The 16465-nt window shown below is 61.2% G+C and overlaps 1 protein-coding gene across 1 annotated transcript in view; it reads right to left on the reverse strand.

Moving 5' to 3' along the window:
* Nucleotides 1-13747: 13747 nt before the first annotated feature.
* Nucleotides 13748-16465, reverse strand: part of LOC114813875 — a 74830-nt gene continuing 72112 nt past the window's right edge. Inside the window, exons 3-4 of the mRNA XM_029071318.1 lie at nucleotides 15248-16139; nucleotides 13748-14742 (exon numbers count right to left, since the gene is read on the reverse strand). Of these exons, the coding sequence (XP_028927151.1) occupies nucleotides 15531-16139 (609 nt within the window). The 3' untranslated portion in view covers nucleotides 13748-14742; nucleotides 15248-15530. The remainder of the gene's footprint in view (nucleotides 14743-15247; nucleotides 16140-16465) is intronic.

The following is a 16465-nucleotide window of genomic DNA, read 5'->3' on the forward strand; positions in this document are numbered from 1 at the left end:
GGGCCTCGTCCTAGAAATGGACCTTGCGATGATCACAAGTATGGGGTATTTGGAGTCAGGAATTCTAGCTTCTTCCCCGGGTTTTGATAAGGAGGATAGGCAGGAGGAGGAGGGTAGTGCTGGCCTTCTCGTAGCCCTATTGGGTCAATGTGAGGTAGTGCACAGGATGGTGTGGGATGACCAAGGGAAGATATTTCCAGTGTCTACAGCAGGTGTCGAATGGAATTTTTTTGTTTTTTTTTTTTGGCCGCAAGAACCATAGGTGTGCCATTCTGGATAATCGGATTAAACCTCAGACCTGTCCTGCCACTGAGAGGGAACTGTAGGCTGTACTGTTGTACTGTCACCTCAAAGGGAAGGTTTTTTTGTGTGTGTGTGTGTGTATGTAAAAGGGGTTAAGGTTAATGGGGCTGGGGGAGAGAGCAGTGAGGAAGAGGAGGCCACTGTGGCTATAGAAGGTGTTTTTGGAAATGGGAGCTGGGGCTCTGGGCAGGGAACTGGTTCTGTTTGACTGGACTGTGGGTCTGAGGAGACCCGGGGCCCTTAATTCTATAGAGGGGTCTGATCTCTGGGTGCTCACAGTCCTGTCTCCAGAGTCACTCTGTCCATCCTCGGTCTCCCACGAAGGGACTCTTCTGTGGCTGACAGTCACTTCCATGGAAGAGAGGGGGAAGGTGTTCTGTGAAGAAAGAAGCAGGGAAGTGGGTCTACTTCACTGTCTTTGAGCAACCGAAGTATGGGGACCTTGGTGTGAGCTAGATGTTGGTGGAGAGAGAATGGGGTGCAGTGAGTAAGTTGCTTAAAGGCTGGAGAGCTGAAAATGCAGGGCTTGTATGAGTGACCGACTTGGCCATCTGCAGAAGGATGAGGTATCTCTGGGCCTTAGGAATGCCAGCCCTAATAACCTGATGCTTGGGGGATGGAATGAGGGGTCCAGTGAAAGAGGGGGTCAGAGCCTAGTGATGAGGCATCTCACTGGAACCTCCTTGGCCCATCCATGGCTTCCCCAGAAGACACCTACCCGTATCTGTGAGGTGTTGCTCCCAGGGGAGTGGGATGTCACTGTTCAGATGGAGGGTGTGTGTGTCCTCTCCCCATTCTTCTCTGGAGTTGTCTAACTGCCTAGCAGGTCTTGATAGGGAGTATAAAGCAGATAGTCCTGGCTCCTGCAGGCCTTCTGACCCCCCCTGTTCCATCACCAGTTGCCTTGGAGACCGCTTTGCCTTGGCATCCAGGCCTTCCCTGAACTGGGGGGTAAGGCGATCCAGGGGCAGAGGAGGGAAGAGTGGAGATGCCAAGGTGCCTGTAGCCATGGTCTTAGGCATTTTGTCAAGCAAGTAGATTTTGCGGGGGAGGAGGTGCAGAAATGTCTCCCCGACTCGAGACTGCATTGATTTCATATTCTTTTCCGCCCCACAGGAGCACCATCGGATCTTCTCCACCGATGTCCTCGTGTTTCAGAGTGTTGTTGTTGTTTGAAGGGATTCTGGGCCCTAGGACCCTCTCCACTCTCCTAGGTGAGGAAAAATTTAACTTTTTTCACTCTCCCCTCTGTAATGAACTTCCATGCTTATCGCCTTTAGCCTAGTCTAGACTTAACTCCTGCTTTCTATCCACAGGTATTCCTACTCCGTCTTTGTCACTGAGGTGCCATTGCTTAATCCAGTGCTTCATACCGAATAGCTCGATAAACACTATCATCAGAGTCCAGTGACACTTGAAGCCACTGAAATTGCCCTATCCCCACAGTGGATTCACTGAATCTACTTCATCCTCAATCCTCTCAACCCTCACACTTGCCGGAGTTCTAAATATGTCCACGTCTGGCCGTGTGAAAGTCGGGGTAGGAATTGCTTCGATCAGTGGTCGGTGCCCTTAGTAAGCGCCTACCTACCAAAATAGCTAATAATTGTGCAATTATTATTAGGACCAAGAAGAGACATTGACTTATTATTATTTGCTCTACAGCAGGTGCCCAAAACATTTCCTGGCCTCAAGGACTGCACCTGTGCTGTTGTGGACCATCGGATCCAGTCTCAGATCCACCCTACTGGCGAGATGGAGTTTTGAGCTCTATTGCCACCTCAAAGGGAAGTTCTTGGTGGTTTTGTGTTTTTTTTGTTTTTTTTTTTTTGGGGGGGGGGTTGTGCGTGTGTTTGTGTGAGAGAGAGAGAGACAGGGGTTGGGCTTTTATTGGAATTGGGGTAGAGAGCAGTGAGGAAGAGGAGGCCACTGTGGCCACAGAAGGTGCTTCTGGAAATGGGAGCTGGGGCTCTGGGCAGGGAACTGGTTCTGTTTGGCTTGACTGTGGGTCTGAGAAGACCCGGGGCCCTTAATTCTATAGAGGGGTCTGATCTCTGGGTGCTCACAGTCCTGTCTCCAGAGTCACTCTGTCCATCCTCGGTCTCCCACGAAGGGACTGTTCTGTGGCTGACAGTCGCTTCTGGGGTGGAGGGAGGTGCTTTGTGAAGGCAGAAGCTGGAAAGGTCCTGGTTTCCTTTCTTCTCTTCTCAGAACCCAAATGATGGAGACATGAGTGTGAGAGGGCTGTCAGGGGTGAGAGTGTGGTGCAGTGAGGCTGGAGAGGAAAAAAGGCAGGCATTAGGACTTGAAAATGCAGTTGCTGTAGACAGAAGCGTGGGTTAGTTTATGGAGTCCGGAATAAATAGTCATAGAGGCTTGATGCTTGGAGCGTGGGCGGGGGGGTGGGCAGAGAAGAGGGTTTGTGTGACAGAGAGGGTCCGGTGCAAGAGGCGGGTAGTCCGTTCAGTCGTTGCCTCCCCTGAGCTCCCGCGGAAGGGACTCTTCATCCGGACACCCCCGTCCCGCTTCCCGGTAAACAACCCCTTCCAAATAGGGGAGAGCGTGTGTCTCTGTCCATCCTCCCTCCATTTTTCCGCGGAGTTCTCTAGCCGCTCTCGAAGCGCCCTCCCGACACCCGGCGGGGCGGCCGAAGGCCCGGCGGTCGCCGACCTTCCCACACCCCGCCGCGCCCGGCATCCGGCTCGGCCGTCACGGCCTTTGGGTTCGGGCCGTCGGTGGGTCGGGTCCGTGTCGATCCCGAGGAGAGAGGAGCGGTGAAGTCGGGGATGGCCGTCGTCGTCTGGCGACGTTTATTCGAACGAGAGGTGGATCCCGGGCGGAGCGGAGGCGGATGTCCTCCAGCGACGTGGAATCTCCGACGTCGCCTCCGCCTCGCATCTCGGCCCCGGGAGCCCCGTCGGATGTTCGGCACCGTCGCCGTGAGGCCCCGGAGCGCCGTCGCGGGGGAACCCGGGCCTCAGGGCCGCCTCGGCCCCGTCTCCCGGCGGGTGAGGAGGAATGGACCTTCGCCATCTCCCCCGTCGGGCACCCGTGGGACCCGTCCCTCACCCCCGCCTCGCCTGTCGCCTTCCCCTTCCGTCGTCGACTCCCCTTCCCCGCTTCCGGCCGTGCCTTTCGCGCCTCCCCGCTCGTGAGCGACGCGACCGCCGGGCGCTTCCCCGAGAAAGGGGTCGCGCCCTCTCGGGAGTAATGACGACCCGGAGTCGCTCTTAACGAAGGGCCCGGGGGTTTCCGGAAGGCCCTGGACGTTCCCCGTTCCCAGACCTCCGACGTCGACCCCACCCCCGTCTGCACCGTTCCCAGGTCTGCCGGACCCGTCCGACCGTCTGAGATCAGTTTACCGCAAGTAGGGTTGGGTCGGTTTTCGTATCCCCTGCCTTCAGACGGTCGGGAAGGCAAGCGTGGGATCGCGAAGGTGTAGACACGATGTGAGAAGCCTGTTTGTTGTGGGGCCTGAATTCCTTTCTCCATGTTTTTTCTGCTCCGTCGCCTGTCTCCTCTGCCGCGTTCCTTCGCTCGGTTCGGGGAGCTCGGTTCCGTCTCCGTTGTGTTTCGACGATGGGCGTTCACCGAAGGCGGACACGGTCTTCCTACAGGCGACACGGCCTCAGCGCCGGCCCGGTCGGGGGTGGGACGACCCGAGGGAGATCTAGAAGAGCTGGGATTTTATTTGTCGACGGTAGATCGGAGGCCCGCAGCTGAGGCTCGTGCCATTCTGGAATGTGGGTGACGTGTCCGAGTCGCCTCGTTATGGAGTTTGGCAGGAATGTGCGTGGCTGTATCTCCAAGGGAATGCGGGGGGCAGGGGGCGTCCGTCTCCCCCGCCCCCCCCGCCCCCTGTGCGCGTGAGCTTGGGGGTGTTTAGAGTGAGACGATGGGTTGGGACAGAGCAGCGAGGGAGGGGAGAGGACGGTGGACGCAGCAGAAGGTGCTCCTGGAGACGGGGGCTCTGGGCCGGCCGGTGTCCGGCGGTCGACGTGCCTGGGGCGCCGGAGAAGGTTTTCCAGTGTGTTCACGGGTCTTTCCGTTCCCGGGTCCTCACGGTCCCGTCTCCAGAATCGGTCCGTCCCTCTCCGGCCCGTCCCGGAGGGACCTTTGCGTGGGTGACGGTTGCTGCCGGGGAGGAGCGGAGGGAGGCGCTTCTAGGAGGGGAGAGCGAGAGAGAGCGGGCCGGGGAAGGTCACAGGCGAGGCGACGGGGTTCGGAGAAACGGGTTGCGGCAGATTTCTCCGGCCGAGGCCCGTCGGCGGCGAGCGAGGGTCGAGCGAGGGTCGTGCCGAAGTTGGAGGGCGGATCCCGCGTCCCGACCGGAGAGCCGGAAAGGGGCAAGCGGTGGTGGAAACGGACCGGGTGACCCGCAAGGTGTCTGAGGTCGGTTCTTGGTGTCGGGATCGTGAGGTTCCAGGGCTCTCACGGCCGTGGTGGTGTGGGCGGGTCAGGGGCGATGGCCGCCCGAGAGGGTCGGGTGGGCTAAAGCGAAAGGTCGGAGCCGTCCCACACATCCGCGAGTCGTTCCGAAGGGACCCTCCCGTCCCGGTTGTGGGCGGTGTGCCCGGGGGGAGTGAGAGAGTGGGGGGGGCGCGGGGGAGGTGTGTCTTGAGCCCATTCTTCTCTGGATGTCTCTCGCTCTCTACCCGAGATGTGAGAGGGAAGCGGAGCCGGGCAGCTAGCATCCTGGGGGGGGGGGGTCCGGGAAGGCTTTTCCCCCATCCCTGCTTGGGGGGGCGTTGCCCGGGAGCCCTCTTGTGGTGAGCTCGGTCTTCCTCGGCCGGGTGGGGGTGGAGGTGCCGGGGGAGGAGGCAAAGGTGATGCCGGCACGCGGGAGTGTCGTGCGGGGTTTGGCACCGCCGTCGGGGGTGTCGGGGCCAGGGGAGGGCACGGGTCCTGGCGCGAAATGGCCGTGTCTGCCCACGGTCCCGTGTTCGCTCTCCGGTCCTCAGGAGCCCCGTCGGACCTCCTCCACTGCCGCCGTCACCTCGAGCAGGGTCGTGGGCGGGGGAAGCCGTCTCCTCGGATCCCCCGGACCGTCTCTCCGCAGGCGGGAAGGCGTTCGACGGTGTTCCCCCTCCTTCCGCTGTGATTCCCTTTTTCTTCCGATGCTCGTCGATCTCACCCTCTCTTCTGGACTTGGAATGCGAGGCGGGTACAAAGTGTTTCCGGCTCCCTCTTCATCCCCGAGGCACTTGGCGGCGGGGCTCAGTGGCGGCTTTGGGCCCTGGGCATGAAACACGGGCGGTGGGCCCCAAGGCTCTGTCGGCCCCGAAGGTTTGCCGTGTCTCCAAACGAAGTTCACCCCGCCCCTTCCTCCTCAGAGTTCTCGGCCATCGCCCACGTCCGGGTGCCAACCCGCTCCTATCTCACTTCCAATTCCTCGGTCCCCTCTTAACTCGTCGTGTCTCCGCTTCTGGGTCTGACAGTCGCCGCTTCTGGGGAGCAGGGGGGGTGGTTTGGATTTCGTGCCTCGTTCTTCCCAGGGTGCTTTTGGCCCCTTCCTCGGAGTGAATCCCGAAGCCTGGGATTTATTCGCAGATGAGGTTTAGAAGCCGGATGGACCGACAGGCGGAGCTGGAAGGCGTCGAAGTGGGAGAGGGGCCCAGGTGAGGATCGTATGCGGGAGAAGAGGCGAGGCGGGGCCTGGAGGAGGCGGGCTCGGGGACGCTGTGCCCGGCAGGCTCGCTCCCTCCGCCGCCGGGCCGTGTCTCTTTGGAAGCGAGAATCTTTGGAGCCCGTGGAGCGTGGCAAATCGAGGTCATGGCGGGGAGGGGGAAAGCGGGCACGGGTTCGCGGGGCGTGGCCCCTTTTCTCCCCACCGGGTGATGTCGCCGGGTCCCTCGGGCATCCTCCGGTCCGGCCCGGCCGCAGCCCGCGGGTCGAGGTCGAGAGGAGCCGTGTCGGGTTGGGAAGAGCTGGCTCGTTCGGGGCACGTCGTGTCTTTTGGGGTCCGTGGGGCGGGCGGGGGGCATCCTCTCCGTCCGCTTCGCGGTCCTCGTCGGCGAACCGCGTCCCTCCCGCCTGCCGGGTTTTTGGAGCGGTCGAGCCGTCGGCACCTTTTGTGGCAGGTGAGAAGGAAAGGAGGGCATGTTTGTTCTCGGCCCCTCGGTGTCGGTGAGTTCAGCTGTTGGCACCCGGGGGGGCTTTTTGCATTTAGTGTTGGGAAGGCCAAGTGGAGGGGGGCTTGTCTGTCTCGCTGACTCCTCCCCCTCCCCCCCTCCTCCCCTTTCCTCCCCGGTTCTTGACTCTGTCGGGCAGGTGATGGGCCGCGACGACGGGATGTGGCCGATGTCCGTCCTGCAGGGTGCATTTTGCCGTGTCTGGATTTGGCTGTCTGTTTTGGGGGGGGGGGGGGGGCAAGCCCCCCTGCTTCTGGATCGGACAGTCAGTGGGGGTGAGTGCCGCGATAGGGAGATGACGGGTTGTGTCAAAACCCCCCCCCCCCCCCCCCCCACCACCGCAGCTTAGTTTTCCGAGTGTGCCGCTTCCTCTGGGGTCAGGTGTTTGTTGGGTGTGGCTCCTCCTTGAGGGGATTGGGGCGGGCAGTCCTCTTTTTTTTTCTCTGGGGTGGTTAGGCGGCTCCTTTTTCCCAGGAGTTTGCAGGAAAAATGCCCGGAGAGACTTCCTCGGCTCTGAGGTTTCCCCTCTGGAATGGAGGTTTTTTTTTGGGTGTGTGCTGTTTTTTGCCACTGGGCCGTTTTGCCTCTTGTTCGACGGACTCCCAAAGAGGCCTCACGTGCGGAGAAAGCTTGCAGCATCTTCCAACAACGAGCAAGCAAAGTGACCTCGGAAAACGGGGCCGGAGGACATTTACGGTTTCCCTGCGAAGTCGGTCAGGTTTGTTTCCATGCCGAATGGGCTCTCTGTCCCCCTTCCCCGAGAAAAATTGTATTCCCAGGGTTGTTTGTTGAGAGGGCCTTTTCCGGAGGAGGGCAAGAACACACCGAAAAGTTGCATCAGGTGTTGGAACTTTTTTCTGTAGAATCTTGTTGGCTCTTCCTTGGGGCATCTGGGACTGGTTTTGGTGGGGGGGGGGGGGGTGCCGGTGGGGTCCCGAGTTCTTTCGAGGATTCGATACCCGTGAGGGAGACTTTTCCAATTGGACATCGGAGTTTTGTGGCTCCTCCCACTCTCGAGGTCTGTCGTTGTTGTTGTCGTTGTCGTCCCTGGAAAATCTCCGGACTTGGCTTGCCTGCCAGGCGGATGACTTTGTCTATCTGTCTGCGTTGGAGCATTTTTGTCAACAGGCTGATGGGGCCAGCTGGGGGAGCCCCTCCCCATTTCAGTCTTGGGTGAGAGGGATCTCTTTTTCTGGAGGCCTCTTTGGGATCGGCAACAGAGGTGGGTCGGGGTGGAATGGGGGGGGGGGGTGGGACAGATGTTGTTGAGAAGCCCCAGCAGCTCCCCCCTTCCCGCTTCCACTCCCCCAGCATTGGGGGGAAAGGTTTGGGGGGCCTGCCTGGGTGGCTGGGTCCCAAGACGAGGCCTTTTGGTCTTTGGCGATGGGGGCATTGGAGGAAGCTGTTGTTTCTTTCTCTGAGGCCAGCAGAGCTTGGGAGCGCCCCCGGGCTCTTTGGACATTTCACCTCAGGGATGCGGCACCTCAATTGCGGCCATTGGTGTGGCTGGAGGGAGAGCAAAATGGAGGGTGGGGGGGCTTGGGGGGTTGTGGAGGTTTGGGGGCTTGCAGCCAGGAAAGGTGTTGATGGCTGCGGGGAGTGGCGGCAGTTGGTGCCTTCTTGGGGGGAGAGGCGCTGGAGACGGGAGAGATAGACTCGGGAGGACCCAACTTGCTGTTTGGCTGCCAATATGTGTGGTCTCTTGGGGCTGAGGGCCAACAACTTTAAACCTCTACCGACACACCGGCCGAGGTTTTATTGACCTTGGGAGTTCCTGGCGGTTTGGGGTCCCTTTCTCTCTGTTGATTTGTTGTGGTGGAGGGGGGGGGGGGGGGGGGAGGGCAAGCTTATTAGGCTGCTTGGCCAACAAATTAGCCTTCTTGTGAGGCTCGAGGGCTTGCCCGCTGCTTACCGGAGTGCAAAGAATTCCACAATCCATCTCTGCATTCATTCAAGAGTATTTATTTATCGAGCGCCTACTATGTGCAGAGTGCTTGGGATGAACAAGTCGGCAACAGATAGAGACAGTCCCTGCCGTTTGACGGGCTTACAGTCTAATCGGGGGAGACGGACAGACGAGAACAATGGCACTAAACAGCGTCGAGGGGAAGAACATCTCGTAAAAACAATGGCAACTAAATAGAATCAAGGCGATGTACAATTCATTAACAAAATAAATAGAGTAATGAAAATATATACAGTTGAGCAGACGGGTACAGTGCTGTGGGGATGGGAAGGGAGAGGTGGAGGAGCAGAGGGAAAAGGGGAAAATGAGGCTTTAGCTGCGGAGAGGTAAAGGGGGGATGGCAGAGGGAGTAGAGGGGGAAGAGGAGCTCAGTCTGGGAAGGCCTCTTGGAGGAGGTGATTTTTAAGTAAGGTTTTGAAGAGGGAAAGAGAATCAGTTTGGCGGAGGTGAGGAGGGAGGGCGTTCCGGGACCGCGGGAGGACGTGACCCGGGGGTCGACGGCGGGATAGGCGAGACCGAGGGACGGCGAGGAGGTGGGCGGCAGAGGAGCGGAGCGTGCGGGGTGGGAGGTAGAAAGAGAGAAGGGAGGAGAGGTAGGAAGGGGCAAGGTGATGGAGAGCCTCGAAGCCTAGAGTGAGGAGTTTTTGTTTGGAGCGGAGGTCGATAGGCAACCACTGGAGTTGTTTAAGAAGGGGAGTGACATGCCCAGATCGTTTCTGCGGGAAGATGAGCCGGGCAGCGGAGTGAAGAATAGACCGGAGCGGGGCGAGAGAGGAGGAAGGGAGGTCAGAGAGAAGGCTGACACAGTAGTCTAGCCGGGATATAACCAGAGCCCGTAATAGTAAGGTAGCCGTTTGGGTGGAGAGGAAAGGGCGGAGTCCTAAAGGTCATCTTCCCGCCCCCCCTCCACAAAGGGAACCTGAGCAGCTCCAATGATCCCAAGGCATTCCACGAGGAAGGACTCGCCCGCGACTCCATCAGCAAGGCTGCAAACATGAGGGGAAAGAGTGACCGAGGGAGGCCGGCAGTGTTTGAAGATACAGCTCTCCTGATGCGACAGCAGCACCTGCTCGTCGGATCCCAGAGGCCAAGAGGACGCAAAGCCCCCACGACCGACCGGAGTGATTGGGACGGAGCGGGCCCATGCCGGGCAGCTTGGGCCCCTTCCTCCCGAAGAGAAAGAGAGACACCGCAATGGAACGGGATGACCTTTTTGCATGGGGCAGCTTCCCAACCAAATTTCAAAACTCGACGGCTCTCCCCTCCCCCTGCTGGCCGTCCCTTCCTTTGCAGCACCGAGCCTGGCGGGGAAACCCCAATCTTGCTGCACGCTGCTTCCAAGAGTGGAGGGAACTGAGGACGGAGAGCTCGACCCAAGGAAACTGGGGGACTGTGGACAAGAATGGCCAAAAGAGGGAATGGAATACACAAAACCCCCAAGAGTTGGTGGAAACTCCTCGGTACTTGTCCCCAAATGCTCATGGCGGTGATTCCCAATCACAATCACCAGTGGGGCCAGTTGGAACTCTCTCGACAAAGTCAATGTTGCTCCTGTGACCTGAGGGGGGGAGCAATTGGGATGCCAAGAAATGACACACACACTGAAAGAGCAATTCCAGTCCCAATGTCCTTTCTGAGCATCGTCACCCCCACATCCAGACCCTAAAATCCAAAACGACTGAGAACAAAGCACGCCCCCACTTCTCTCCCCCCTCCAACATGCGCGTTGCCCACATAAGTTGGTCTCGACACAAGGCTGAAAGAGATCCAGGAGGACACACAATTGGGGGAAGCTTTTGCGCCTTTTCCTCTTGGGCGCAAGTCCCCAGAGAGGGAATTTAAGGTAGAAAGGCCCCCCCCCCCCCATTCTAGGGCCAGGGGCCATCCCTCCCCCTCCCCCCCTCCTTCTCACTCTCTCTGTCTCTCAGCGGCTTGGAAGTCCAATTCCAAACGCATAAGAAACATTCCCTCCAACTCTGATCCCCCCCCCCCCCCCCACGCCCCTTCTTCCAAAGGAATGAAAAGAGTTGGAGTGACTTCCTGGGAGCTGAGTTGCAGACTAGGCCCCAAGCCATCAGCGCCACACTTGCCCCCATGACCTGGAGAGACTCCGCCATGCGAACTCCAGCATCCTCGTGTCCTCTGGCAGGTGCTTCATTCCCGTGGATCTGGGGGGATCCCCAAACGGTGGAAAGAAAAGCGCCACAGCTGAAAAGAGAGAGCATGTTCGTGGGGTGCCAAACTCTTGGCCAGGGTTGATTGAGCACAGGAAGGAGGGGCGGCAGCGAGAAGAGGCCCTTGGCCACCAGGTTCTGGCCCTCCCTCCTCTGAGCCTTGGAGGCCACCGCTGTCCAACCGGGATTGACACCACAGAGCCCTTGGAGGATGGGGGCCGATGGACAAGACAGGCCTGTTGGATCCCGGACCCCCCGAGAGGCTTCTTGACTTTTTCGCCAGAGGCTGTTGGAATTGGCATAAGTGCTGGGGACCAGATGAGGGAAGTGGACCAAAGGATGGGGGGGGGAGGGACAAAGGAGGAAGGAGCAGCTCCGAGGAGAGGGAAAGACCCCCGGGGGGGGGGGGGAGCAGGGAATGTGAATGGAGCTCGGAAGGAGGACAGGCAAAGTTTGGCACCCTCTCTCGGGGCTTTTTAGCCAGGGCCTTGGACACTGGAGCGATCTCGCCTCCTCCCCTGGCGGGGCCCCCATCCTCTGGAGAGGACGACAACTCCCATTCCAAGTCTTTGCTTTGGGCTCTGGGGCAGGCGGGCTTGGGCCCTGGAGGGGAGAGATGCCAGGGGCCCCGTTCTCACATGAGGGGCCCAGCTGAAGCGGGCACAGAAACATGGCCTCCAAATAACCTTCCTCCTGGGCCGAGGGCCAGACATGGAAACGCGGGGAAGGGAAAAAGACTCACCCGGGAAGACCGGCGGGTCGTGACGGAATCCGGAAGAGGACCCCCGGAGCCTCAGGACCGGCGAGCGACGCGGCCTCTCGACAGGTGGGAGGATGGTTGACGGATCCTTGGCGCTCCTCCGGACCGCTTTGCTGACGTTGAGGCCCCTCGCCCGACCCGTGGACTGGGAAAAGTCCCAGAACCAATCCCAAAAAGTCCCCTACGACCTGCTGACGGAGGTGGCCGAGATCTTGACCCCCAAGAATCCATCCGTCCATCCCTGCCTGTTTTCCTGGTCCAGGTGGCTAGGTTTGGAGATGGCTCCAAGATTCTGTGGCCCCTGTACTTTGCCCACGACTGGAGAGCAAGGCTGGCGATGGGGTTTTCCACCCAGACGGCCCCCTCGCTAAATGGCACACTACCCGACTGCGGGGTAAGTGGAGGACGAAGACGGCACACCCGGCCCATTTTCCCTTGCACATCCGGAGCCGTTTCTTGCTGCCCAAAGCCGCTGTGAAGATGCCGACTCTGGCCAGGTCGGCCGTTCTCACCCTCGGAAGAAATGCACTCGAAGGTAGGGAGGGAAGATTTGCATTGAGTTGCCTTTTCCCCCGCATCCACCTTGGGCCCTGTTTCTACCCCCCCCCCCCCCCCCCCCCGGGGTGATCCCACACCCCCAGACTCTTCCGGGTTGAGGCCGATTAGGGCAGAGATCTCTGGGAACCGCCCCCGGGGTGAGCAAACGAAGAGCGGGAAAGGAGAAGGAGGCGACTCTGTGCGGCACTGCGCTCCAACCTCCCGGCGCTCACCCAGACACTTGGGGAAAACCACAGCCCCCGCGAGGAACTGGGACCCGGATCTGACCGACACGAAGGTTTCGCCGTTGTCCGGGAGCATCACCTGAAGGGGACTTCTCCACAGGGAAACGGACAGGAGCCGAGGGCACCGGACGGACCGACGTCCCGGAGTCGACGGCAGGGCGAGACGGCTGGGTCTAGACTCTGGAAAAGGGAGGTCTGGGGCCGGGGACCTGGAACGACGGGGGCGGGGTGACGGAACCGACCGAGCTGGACCCGACGGCCCCGTCCCGTTCCGCCCCCCGACCCCTTGCGAAGACTCTTTCGGAACCCAAACTGGGCCTGGTCCCCCCCCCCTACAGAGCGGAGCGCTGGGGCCGTGACGGTTGAGTGGTCCGAGCCCCGGTCCTCCCCTCTTCACCTTACAGACGAACCGTCTCCCCTCAGGAGCCAGATTCTCCCCCCCCTAGGCTACAAGACCCGGGGCCCCTCCCCTCCTCCCCAGTCCATGCACAAAGGACGCTCGAGCCGCCCCCACTCCAGGCACCGCAAAAGAGGAAGACGGCTCCAGTGAGACAAAGAGAAAGGCGGGAGCGCGAGGAAGCCAAGGAGAAGGAAACCTGGACAATGAGGCGGGGAGACACGGACGGAGGAGAAATTGGCACCAAAGGACCAGAAAACACTGCGGGGGACCCGGACGGGCCATCCTGCAGAGGGAGACTCACGTGGCAGCCTGGAATCTTCACTCTCGAGATCACAGGGAAGCGACGTTTGAGCTCGATCCCTTCCGGGTCCGCTTGGCTCTCAGAGAGCCGCGCGGGTCTGAGGACCCGAGGATAGGGGGGCCTGCCCGGGCCCGTCCCGGCTGCAAACTGCATCCGACCACGGTCTCCAGGTCGACAGGCAAGGCGGGGTGAGAGCTCTCCCGGCCCGAGAGCGGAGAAGATGGACGGACCCCCGTCCGAAGAAGACCGGAAAATGACCGTGAGCTCATTGGAACCGCTTGCACGCCGTGCTAAGCCCTGAGAAGGCTGCCACCCCCGCGAGCCTGTCTTCCGGGGGACACCCGGGGCCCGAGGCGGTTCGGGCCCATCGGGGAGAAATCGGGGCTTTTCTCCACGGACGGGCCCGGGATGCTGCTACCCCCCCGGGGCCCGAGGCCGGCCTTGCCTTGGGGAAACGTCATCGATCCGCACACTTGCTGGGCGCCACCCACGGCCCGACTCTGTCCTCGTCACTGGGACCGACGCCGATCCGGGACGTTTGGACCCGGCCCGGATCCATGTCCTGGAGGGAGAATGGGGTTGGATCCCCTCTCGGCCGGAAGAGTTCACGGAGGGCCGCCCGGGGAGGAGGGAGGTTTTCCCCCCCCCACCCCCCTTGGCCCAGCAGACAGTATGGGGGCACAGTTGAGACAGAAAGCCCCCTAGTGCCTTCAACGACCCCCAAGCGATTTCCTTCCACCGAAGCCACCCTGCTTCTCCCGAGGAGGCATTTGTCCCGTGTGAATGAAGACCGTGTCCCCTTGGAACCCGCTTTCAGAGAGGGGCCGCAAGGTACCTTTGGGGAGAGCGGAACGAGGCCGGGCGGCCCGCCCCCGGGGAGGAGTCGTGGGGCTGGGATCGCCCCCCCCCCCCCCCCCCCGCCTTGCCGGAGGCTCGTGGGGACCGGACGTGCCCGGTCGAACGGGCATCCCTCCCGTAGGGGGAGGGCGCCGAGGGGAGAGAACAAGCCGACTCGCCGCGAGCCGGCCGACGGTCGGCGGATTCTGTGAAGGTGGGTCCTGGGATTGACCACGCGCGTACGAGGGACGTGGGAGTCGACGCCTGACGTGAGCAAAGCTCCAACTCCAACCGAGAATCCCGTTTCTTCTGAGAGGACCGCCCCGGGCCCCATTGAAACGATCCAAATAACTCAGGGCACGGCCCAGACCTCTTTCGTCTCCAACCTCCCGCTATCCACCCGCGCCTCTCTTTCGCTCTCTCACCGTGCCGGTGCCAAAGGGACCCCATCCCCGCCGAGAGGCCTAGGGGACCCGATTTTCGAGAAAGGCACGTTGCCGGCGCGAGGAGGCCCGGGAGCCGATTCCCGAGTCGACCCCTTTGGGAAACGCACCGTGGGACTTGATCGGCCATGTCTTCCCCGACGGGATCTCTGGCCCGACGCTGAGACGGAGGCCCTGGACTGGCCCGAGGGCCCCGTGGGAGAGACGGGGGAGAGACCCGCCGGAGATCGGACCGTTTTCCTGAAGGTCACTGCGAGGACCGGGTTTGCTTCCGGCGACCCCGACGAACCCCATCCCTTGAGGGTCGACCGCTGTCCGGAGGAGCCCGACGATCGGGCTTGGGAGAGGATGCGTCTCATGCCTTGGGGGAGGTTCCTTCCCCAGACACGGGATCGGGGGGATAGGTAGGGCCAAAACGGTCCCAGAGGAACTCCCTCCCAAAAGAAAAAAGTCTCCCACTTGGGGTCTGGGCAGAAAGATTCACGGGACAAAGTGACGATTTCCTTACCGACTTCTTTATCGGGCCCAGAGATCGGTGCTCTTTCTCGGGGCTCGGGCCTCCGAGACGAGTGCTGAGATTCGCTTGGCCACCGTGACTTCGGGAGACAGCGGCGGAGAGGAAATGCTCCCCGTTCACCATCTTTCCTGGAGACACCGACAGAAAGAGCGAGAGACGGAGAGACGGCGAGGCGGAAACGGGGGCCCTTGAGAGGATGTGCCACGGAACCCAGAGGTCCCCTGCCGTGTTTGGCCTCCAACTCCTCTGGCCTCTGGCGGTCTGCTCAATTCTTCCTTGCTGGCCCCAAAGAGGGGAGCCTTCCCCAAATGTCTCTCTTCTCAGCCGCAACCCCAAGGACTCATTGCCTCTGAGGAAGCCCCGCAGAGTGGGTCCTCCAGAGGGGCCCGTGCGGCACAGAGTCGGGGAATGGCGGGGCGGGATCCCAACCCCCCGGGCCAAATCACCACTTTGGAGCAGAGCCTTGGCCGGCGGGGGGCGGGAGGGGACCGAGGGAGCCTGGACAAAGCGAGGGGACCCCCCCCCCCCCCGGGGGACGGGGACGGTGTGAAGGAAAACGCGCTTGAGGGAAGAGGCTCTAGAAATGCCATTTGGTCGGGAGGGAGGAGGACTGCCCCGACACCACTGCGATACCTTCGTGCGATTGTCCCGCTGGAGCGCTTCCTCGGGCGAGGCGCGCTCTCGGGCTCTCTGGAGAAGGCCGAGACGACGGTCGACAGAAGAGACCCCTTTCCGGCCCCCACGGGCTCCAGGGAGCTCCCCGGGTGGGAGTGGGGGCGAGTGATCCGTCGAGTTCCAGGGCCGGAGGTTCTGTCGGCTGAGTTCCCCAAGGGGGATGGATCCTTTGGACTCAGAAACCCCCAGGTGGGGAAGACCCGCTTTCAGGCGAGGGGAGCGAGGTGAGGAGCATCCTGGCCTACAAGGGGAAAAGAATCCACACCCGGGAGCTGGGAGAGGCGAGGGACTCCTCCAGACTCCCGCCACCTGGCTTCGACAGAGCCTCCGATGTCTCTCGCTTCCCTTTTGGGGACTGTCGACGGCACGGCCGCCTACACTTGTCGACTTTGGTCCCGAGATGGCCGCCCTCTGGGCGACTTTGCGTTCTGGCCCGGGTGGGAGGGTCGTCTCGGCATCCCGCGCCGGCTCCCTCCGTGGGCTTCTCTCGGCGACGTCGTCCGTAAAGACGGGTTTCCTTCTCACGGGGGCCGAAACGGCTCGGACTCCTTTGGGTGCACGTGACCGCGGCGGAGGTTCTTTCGGCGTCCCCGAGATTCTTTGGGGGACACACCGGAGGCCGCCCCCCCGTGGGGGGGTTCGACAGAGGGGGCCGGGACCGAGAGGGCAAGAGGGAGCGAGCCCGCGCACGAGACGGACACGGACTGCTGCGGTCTCTGAGGCCGTTGGCATGTTTGGGGGCGGGGGGCACCTCTCGGACGACTTGGCAGAGTGGCAGACGACTCCCATCTCGCCTCGGGTTGGAAAGAAGAAGGCCCGGCTCCGTCGGCATCTTGGACGGCCCACCTTCCTAAAAAAAGAAAAGGCCCGAGTGACAGAGAAATCACCCATAGGAAAGCACAGACCCGAACCATCGCACCCATCGTCGTCATCGTCACGGGGCGACTTCGGAAGGATTTACTTTGGACAGAGGGGATACGCTGATAATCCCCGAGGCGGACCCTAGGTCCGCCCGATCTTGAGACTCACAGTCTCGTGGGGAAGGAGAAGCGGGGAGAGAGTACGGGCTGGGAGGTCCAAAGGACCCGAGGTGGGGTGGTGGGGGGAACGGCTCGCTGTTCGGCCGCTCGTCCGCTGGGTGACCTTGGCGGATCGCTTCGCTTCCGTTGGCCTCTT

This window comes from Ornithorhynchus anatinus, chromosome 8 (assembly GCF_004115215.2).
Source record: "Ornithorhynchus anatinus isolate Pmale09 chromosome 8, mOrnAna1.pri.v4, whole genome shotgun sequence".
NCBI classification, from domain to species: Eukaryota; Metazoa; Chordata; class Mammalia; order Monotremata; family Ornithorhynchidae; genus Ornithorhynchus; species Ornithorhynchus anatinus.